This window comes from Sorghum bicolor, chromosome 5 (genome assembly GCF_000003195.3).
Source record: "Sorghum bicolor cultivar BTx623 chromosome 5, Sorghum_bicolor_NCBIv3, whole genome shotgun sequence".
Lineage (NCBI taxonomy): Eukaryota > Viridiplantae > Streptophyta > Magnoliopsida > Poales > Poaceae > Sorghum > Sorghum bicolor.
In genome coordinates, this window is record NC_012874.2 from 38,566,264 (window position 1) to 38,575,517 (window position 9,254).

Here is a 9,254-nt window from a genome sequence, read left to right on the forward strand (position 1 = left end):
ATACATATATATATCTATATATATCTATATATATATATATATATATATATATAAATTAACCTAACTATACCTAACTATATACTAGTACCAGATAGGCCAAAGTCACCTAATTGAAGAGTTTCAATGGGTTGCTTGCAAGAACGTAGAATGCAACGAAACATATATGAAATCATCATATCACATCCAATGCATAGTTTTATTTTTTTGTTTCATAGACATTTAACTCTATGACTCATTATCACATCATCACAAACAGTTATTTAGCCGTCTACTAAATAAAAATAAAGCTTTGTTGAAACTCTCATTGACACTAGTTGCCTAAATAAAAATAAAAGACTCGACAGCTGCAGAATCTACCGGACAGCACGCCAACATTAACCGACTTATACGTTGGATGGACACTTTCAATTTGATGAAGATCTTTGTCCATTGACATGGACATAAACTGACATACTCAATCCATCCCAAATTATAAGACGTTTGATTTTTTTTTCACCAAGTTTGACCTACGTCTTATTCAAAAATTGGTACAAAATATCACTTTTTTGCCGTGGCCTGGTTTATTAAAAAAAGTTCTATAAAAAAGACTTAAATTTAACTATGTTTGCATAAATTTTTCGAATAAGACGAGTGGTCAAATATAAAGTTAAAAAAATTGAAACGACTTATATTTTGGGATGGAGTATAAGTTAGTACCAGACCTGATGACCGGGGCATAACAAGGGAATTCCGGCTTCCGAGTTGGTTAGTTCATCGTCGCTCATCAAGCTCTCTATATAAACCCCGTCCTGGTGCCCTTAGACTGCACACAACCAGACACATCACACATAGAAACGTCTGCTGCATTCCATATAGATAGCCGACTAGTACGTCTGGTACTTGCAACTAGCTAATCATGGCGTCCTACATTGGCAACAAAACCATGATCACATTCACAGCGGCAGCCCTGATGATTCTTGCTGTGATGACCATGGTGGTCGAGGCTCGAGACCTGTCCACCTCCACAGGTGGCTATGGCGAGGAGGCCATGAAAGTGAGGCACCAGCAATGGATGGCGGAGCATGGCCGCACCTACAAGGACGAGGCCGAGAAGGCGCGCCGGTTCCAGGTATTCAAGGCGAACGCCGATTTTGTTGACAGGTCCAATGCCGCAGGAGGCAAGAGCTATGAGCTGGCGATCAACGAGTTCGCTGACATGACCAACGACGAGTTCGTGGCCATGTACACTGGGCTCAAACCAGTGCCGGCAGGGCCGAAGAAGATGGCCGGTTTTAAGTACGAGAACCTTACTCTTTCAGACGTCGACCAGCAGGCGGTTGACTGGAGGCAGAAAGGCGCAGTGACCGGTATCAAGAATCAAGGCCAATGTGGTATGGCAACTATATATTTGATAATTTGTATTTGATATAGTACTACATCTTCTAGACATATATACCATCGATCGATCGTCCCTACTGCAAATAAAATGCATCCATGCATTGTCTAGGTTGCTGTTGGGCATTCGCTGCAGTGGCGGCCGTGGAGAGCATCCACCAGATCACGACGGGCAACCTGGTGTCGCTATCGGAGCAGCAGGTGCTGGATTGCGACACCGACGGGAACAACGGCTGCAACGGCGGCTACATTGACAACGCCTTCCAGTACATCATCAGCAACGGCGGCCTCGCCACGGAAGACGCCTACCCATACGCCGCTGCACAGGGCACGTGCCAGTCGTCGGTCCAGCCGGCGGTCACCATCAGCAGCTACCAGGACGTGCCAAGCGGCGACGAGGCAGCGCTCGCCGCAGCCGTCGCCAACCAGCCGGTGGCCGTGGCTATCGACGCGCATAACAACTTCCAGTTTTACAGTAGCGGGGTGTTGACCGCGGACACCTGCGGCACGCCCAGCTTGAACCATGCCGTCACGGCGGTGGGCTACAGCACGGCGGAGGATGGGACCCCGTACTGGCTGCTCAAGAACCAGTGGGGGCAGAACTGGGGAGAGGGAGGATACCTCAGGGTGGAGAGAGGCACAAACGCCTGCGGTGTCGCCCAGCAAGCCTCCTACCCGGTCGCACGATGAACAAACTACCTAAGGCCACGTTCGTTTCACCGGGAATGAGCTCCGGGAAGAATTCCTGGCTGGATTGTTATTGTAATTTATATAAACTTTTACAACCGGATTAATTCCAGGCCTGTAAATGCTGTAACCGAACAAGCCCTAAATAACGTACGGATCGCTATTCTACGTACATGAAGGCATGCATAAGAAAGACTAATAAGGAAAATAAAGCATGCACACATATTGATAGTACATACAAACACAATTGTTATGCAACACTCCAAATATACATGTAACATTCGATGTTTGTATAGCAACAGATCATTCGGTGGCTTCTACAATGGCTTCTGATGATGGACAGATCATCAAATAAAACAGACTCATCATGTACTAGCTAGTTGCCGTCGTAACGGGTAGCAACTTCCTAGATATACAAACTGAGTAATAACCAATCTTCTTCTACTATAATGGACCATTCGAAATTATACTAGGTACACCAAGCAAAATATCTCCTCTGAGAGTCTCCAACCATTGTACACCCAGAAAACGTACACAATAAATTGGCTTCATTAAAATCAAGGGCTAACAAACAACCAAATCCGATCCGATGGCTGGTGATTGAAGTTTGATGCCAGGCTTCAAACTCATCCGCATCACGCGCCTTCCGCCCACGCACACCAGGCTTCAAACGCAGCGGCACCCTGTGGGGGTATAAACCCCTATGCCCTTATGGGCCGATATGGGCCGCACCATCAGAAGTGGCTCGACCCACAAGATGAAGACGTGCGGCGCATGACGCTAGTCGGCGTGCACCGTAAGGCTACAAGATATTGTACCAAATAGGATAGTTTACTTGTAACTCTGTCCCTTCAATATATATAAGGAGGGGCAGGGGTCCCCTAGAGGATAGATCAAAGACACATTATTCTCTCAACACGAATCAATACAATCAGACGCATGACGTAGGTATTACGCCCACACGGCCGCCGAACCTAGATAAAAACCTTGTATGTGTCTTGCGTCACCATCGAGTTTGTAGCTTGCGTACCGTCTACCGATAAACTACTACCGTGGGTATAACCCAAGGTAGACTGCCGACTAGCTTTCATCGACAGTGGCGCGCTAGGTAGAGGGTGTGCGTACAGCTTCCCAGACGAACAAGATGGCCATCATCCCCGACTTCACGGCCATGGCGGGCGGCTTCACGTTCACCGTCAGCTTCAACAGCTTCACCGCCATGACCGCAAAGGAGGCATAGATCCGATCTGCGCCAATCACTTCTTCATCGACGTCGGCCGCGGCTTCAACCACGCTGGCTACGACTCCGACTACTTCAGCAACGTCTCCGACCACGCCGACGTGTCACCCGCTCCCCTGCTACAAAGGGAGGCAGATCGACGACACTGACCTGCTCGGGCCATCGACCAAGTTGTTTGGCCTACTTGCTTTGACCATCCATCGCAATAATAATCGCAGCGAAGAACGGCGCTACGACTACCGCGACTACCGTCATGACAACGAGTCAAAAAGCTGTCACACCCTAGCTTTTAAAATAAGACCAGAGTCGTCATATGTGTGCCCAGGAAGTCCACACATACAATAAAAGAATAGAAAGATCAGAAACAATGTTATATATAGCAGAAAATATATTTATAATAACACTTACAAACATCAGAGTACACGGAAACAGTAGCTAAACTTCATAGCCTCCATTCTTCTCAGGGACGGTTGACTGGGGGCTCCGTACGCCAAGCACTTCTGATAAGCTTCTAGAAAACTCCATAGCATCTCTATCCTTCTTCTGAACAGCACTTTACTACACTCTGGGTGTGGGGGTAATAGCAAGGGTGAGCTCATGTCGAACTCAGCAAGCACAGACGGAAAGTAATGATATGCAAGGCTTAAAACAAGGTAAAGCTGACTTGGTTTGACTGCGGTAGCATTTTAGTTGATCACTTTTAATTATGACTATTACTAGAACAACCTACTACTAATTATGAGTAGCATAAACGCAACCCTTAATTAGTGTAAGTAGTAATTAGTATCTTTTAAAAGACTATCCTAATAATTATAGTAGTCCAGGGATTAACCCCAAATATTAACACATGATAGCAATCCTGCCAACATGGAATAGCCATTCCGCCAAAACACGAGGTAGCAACCTCTCCAAGATCCATCTCCAAGTATCCAGTGAATCCAATTTGCTCATCAAGTGAGGGTCTGGGCCACTCGTGACCGTGAGCACGGCTGATATATCAGTTTTACACTCTGCAGAGGTGTGCACGTTCACTCCAAGTCGTGATTCCCATTTGCCCGGGGTCATGACTCCCCAAAACACTGCCAAGGTGAGCAGGCAGGGTCTCACTACGAGACCTTTCACAGGGTCCAACTAATAGGATGCCACTCGCAAGTTTTTGCCGGGGCGCTCGGCAGTCGATACCCATAGCCATGGCGTACCGATCAACCGACAACTTAATATTCATTACCCAAGTTACTTTCTCACGCCTACCCGGAAAGTAACACCCTACTAGTGGAGGTCCTGCTAATTAGTCAAGCCAGAGCCATATAGCTTGGAGCTGCACTGTATGTCCCAAGGGGCCGCTCACTGACTAAGTCCTTACGGAGAGCAGAGACGGGTACGCCCGGCAAACCGGACCACCAACAGTACCCGCTCCCGCTGTCACCACTATCATCACGATGCTCGTAAGCATCCAACATCACCATCACCGCAGTGACCAAAGGTTCAGCACAGTTTAAGCATCAAGTTAAGTAGAGAGTAATTCTTGTTTAAGCATGTGTATAAGATGAGTAGAGCAGCTAAGCAAACCTAGTATAGCCTAGACTACCCATATACATAACCCAGGTGAACAAGGAATGGTAAGTAAAACTAGTCATGTCCTTAGGGTTTGCATTCATTAGACACATGCATGTAAAGTAAATGACATTAATGAGTAGGTTCAAAATGATCAAACGGTGTCTGCACTTGCCTTTATTCCCAGCGTATATCTGCTCAGAATTCTTTGGCTTCTTTCTTCTAATCTTCAACTTCTGCTTCGACTGTCGGTCCTTCGCTCCTGGTCTTCACTATTGACGAACCACGCTTCTTCTACTTGTAGCAACCAAGCAACACAAACAGACAAACAACAATCACGACTAAGAACAAGCATCAATCAAAAGAAAAGCTTTGAAAAAGAAGAGCGCAATAAACGACACGGCTTATTGTTATAATCGTGACAACACAAGAACGATTGAATGGACACGACTATTGGGGCTTGCAACAAAACAGAGAGAAGACAGACTATACGGTTGGTCGTATTTTATTAGATGAAATAATATGACAGACATTTAATAGAACTATCCAAATTAGATTAACCAAATTATGTTGAATTATAAAAGCAGGAGTTAAATTTTAGTTATATTTTAATTGTAGATGGTTATATATCATTTAAGCCATTTACGCCTTTGTAATTTTAGAAAACATAAAGCAAGTAAGAGCAGCTAATCAAATCCTAACATGCGTCGCATTTATATTAAACAAGTTATAACTAATAAAGAACCATTTAAGTTGATATTAATAATGTTAACATTTATTTATTTATAAAAGATCTAAATTATAAACATAGGTTACTTTTAATCAAAAAGACATTAAATAAATATTAAACAAATTAATTATATACTTTATGTCTAACTAAAAGGAATATAATTAATAAATATTTAAGTTAACTTCAATCAAGTTAATATTAGATTATAAAAATACCGAAATGTAAACCTAAATTGTTTTTTTGTTAATTAAAAATAACATTCATAAAAATATTAATTAACTAATTATATTTATAAACATGGGACATGGAAAACAGTATCGCTAATAAGTCATTTACGTTGCAATGGTCATAAAACAATAGAAAACATGATTGTAACTCTATATTGCTTTTAATTATAAAATTAGGTGCATATATTAATTAGTCTAATATTCAATTAAATATGGAAAAAATATATGACATAATAAAAGTTAGCACTACTGCATAGAGCGCGACGTTACGAAACTAACGCAATTGAAACGGAATGAAACAGAGTTAGAACGATTAAATGGCGAAGGATTAATGACCAGTGACAAACTTGTAAATATGTCTTCTTCTGCCTTGAGCTGGCTGTTGGTGCTTCGAAGGAATGGCTCTGCAGGACCTTGGCCGCCTCGTGCACGGCGCGGCACGCAGCTGCAGCGTGGAGGAGCCCACTGGTCGCGGTTGGGACCCACTCGGGCCGTAGCGAGTGGAGGAGGCCGCGCGGCCTTGCCCGGCTCAAGCGAGCACGCGGCCGAGTGCGCTGGCGGCGCCGACGCGGGACACGGCGTCACACTGGCCAGGGCGCCGGTGGCCGGTGGCGTGTGATCAGGACAAGCCGAGGATGGGCTCTAAGTGCCGAAGAACGCAGGAAAAACAAGGTCGATCTCACCGGCAATGGAGGTTTCTCGCCTGAGATGAAACTGAAAGATGGGAACAAGATAAACGGTAATGGATTTGTATAAACAAGTATACCACGGTGAAGCGAACGACGAGGGCTACCTTTTTATGGTACTAGTTGATGCCGGAACGCGATGGTTTCACCGAAAAAGATCGCCGGAGTGTTCGCCGGAAACCTAGCTTTTGCAAACTTCGGCGAGAGATGGAGGGAGCTACGGGTGGCGGCTCGCGATGGGATTTTTAGATCTGTGATCAGCGCGTCAAGGAGAACACCGGCATATATATAGGTCTAGGGTTTGGAAAATTTTCGAAATTTCTGAATTTCAGAATTTATAAAATTCGTTTTTAATAAAAAAAATAATTTTAGAAAAAGCTGAAATCATTTTAAATCCCTGAAAAGTATTTCCAAAATTCTAAAAAATTAAAGGAAAACTTTTAGAGATATACTGAGAGTTGATCAATCTAAATAAAATTTTTGGTGTATATGAAAAAGAATTTTAGAGCATATAAAAATAGATTTTGTTCTAGGAAAAATGGAAAAAAGCTCGAAAAAGTCTAGAAAATTCTCGGAAAGGATCGGACAGCGTCTAAACGTATTTGTAAAATCTTAGCATGCACAAAAACAACAAACCCAAGTAAAAACTAGAGCACAAAGTACACAATAACAAAACTTTGAGAATTTCACATTTTTCTCATTTTATAATGACAATAATTAATAAAAAAAATCTTGTAATATTTTAGAAAATTTTTAAATCCTTAATTAATTTAGTGTTTTCCAATAACAATCCAAAATTAGAAATTTTGGAGTGTCATAAAAGCTCGAGAGCCAGACAATTTTATCGTCACCGACCAGACTTTCGTTCAAAGATAAGTACACTTCTAATATTTTATTTATTCTTGGCATAATATTTTTTATTGTCCTTCAAAACAATTTTTTGGTTAGCCGACTAGTTTTTTCTCCTACACGAGTTTTGTAGAGCCGGTACTGTCTCCGACTCCTCCCTACACGTGCATGAGATCCGCCCTCTGCGTTCCGGGTGGTCGGCAGTAGCTCTCTCGCGAGGCTGCCAATCTCACGCGTGTCTAGGTTCCGCACCTCATGCTGATTGTTGGCTAGACCAGAGCTGGTACAAGCTGTAGGATGAATTAACTACTCGTGCTAATTTTATAACGAAAAATCTAAAACTTATCTCAGTACTGATTTTTTATCTAGAGTTTATTTATACATCATGTACTACCTATTCACTATATTCTATATTATTTTTCAGGAGTTTGGCCCAGTCAACAAGCTACGCTCGGGGACTTATCGACTATTCCCTACGCTGTGCTCGGGGACTGCTCCGACCACCGAGCATGTTTACGTTCCCATCCACGCTCGGGGACTTGTCGACTAGTCTCTATGCTGTGCTCGAAGACTGTGCGGACCACCGAGCACTTTTACGTTCCCAACCACGCTCGGAGACTTGTCCACAAGTCCATACGCCGTGCTCGGGGACTGTGCCGACCACCGAGCACGTTTACGTTCCCAACCATGCTCGGTGACTGGTCGACCAGTGTCTATGCCGTGCTCAGGAACTGTGCTGACCACCAAGCACGATTACATTCCCAACCGTGCTCGAAGACTCATCAATCACTCCTTGCGTTGTGCTCGGGACTTGCTTCGTTTACTCTCCAACCATAGCTTGGGGATTGGATGGGATAATTTTAATTTTTTAGACCTTGTTACAAGGCTCATACTTCGCCTTCCAGTAAGCTCGGGGACTACATTGGTACGATGCATCTGGCGATGCATTTCAGTATCAGATTTTCTATGTGGTTTTTCTCTTTAGACCCTGGCACCACGTGCCTACGTCACCTACTACCAGGCTCGAGGACTAAGTGGCCACACTTCACATTGCGGTGAATATGCTTACTTTTTTGAGGTCTATACTTTTCAGAAAAGTAAAGTGGGCACACTTCACTAGGAAAAAATCTTTTTTGATTAAGAGCACTATGCATTCTTCGAACAACCTGCTTCTTCAATGTCAATGTTGATCAACTGTCTTTTGAGTTGGTTAAAATACCGTTGCAACTGTTTGGATGACTTTCCTGCTTATTGAAGACGTCAAGCCTCACTGGTCGAAGAAGCTCAAGACGGCATGTTACATCACAATACAAGGTGCTCGGGGACTAGCTGTGGGGGTATAAACCCCTATGCCCTCATGGGCCGATATGGGCCGCACCATCAGAAGTGGCTCGGCCCACAAGATGAAGACGTGCGGCGCATGACGCTAGTCGGCGTGCACCGCAAGGCTACAAGATATTGTACCAAATAGGATAGTTTACTTGTAACTCTGTCCCTTCACGATATATAAGGAGGGGCAGGGGTCCCCTAGAGGACAGATCATAGACACATTATTCTCTCAACATGAATTAATACAACCAGACGCAGACGTAGGTATTACGCCCACACGGCGGCCGAACCTGGATAAAAAGCTTTTCCGTGTCTTGCGTCACCATCAAGTTGGTATACCCAAGGTAGACTGCCGACTAGCTTTCGTCGACACACCCTCTCGGCTGCCAGGGATCGAATCCCCATATCCAATGTTTTAAAAAAAAATGAAATATCAATGCTCCTCCTGGGAGACCACGTATGTGCGCCAGGATGCGCCCCAACCGCCGCCCGCGAGTCTAGGTGTGAGGCAGGCAGCGGATCTGCGCGTAGTTGCCAGGACCTCAAGAGCCGCCACCTCTGCGTGCGGTTGTTGGGAT

The 9,254-nt window shown here is 44.3% G+C and overlaps 1 protein-coding gene across 1 annotated transcript; it reads left to right on the forward strand.

Annotated features, from left to right (window-relative positions):
• On the forward strand, nucleotides 829–2,330 carry LOC8075752 (ervatamin-B). The gene is made up of 2 exons (XM_002449413.2): nucleotides 829–1,370; nucleotides 1,487–2,330. The coding sequence occupies exons 1-2, from the start codon at nucleotides 896–898 to the stop codon at nucleotides 2,062–2,064; spliced, it is 1,053 nt and encodes a 350-aa protein (XP_002449458.1). The 5' UTR covers nucleotides 829–895; the 3' UTR covers nucleotides 2,065–2,330.

What these genes read in the sequence shown, in the direction of transcription:
- LOC8075752 (XM_002449413.2), top strand. Translation starts at nt 896, where the DNA reads ATGGCGTCCTACATTGGCAACAAAACCATGATCACATTCACAGCGGCA. An exon ending in CAAGAATCAAGGCCAATGTG is followed by an intron (nt 1,371 to 1,486) that starts GTATGGCAACTA and finishes TGCATTGTCTAG; the next exon opens with GTTGCTGTTGGGCATTCGCT.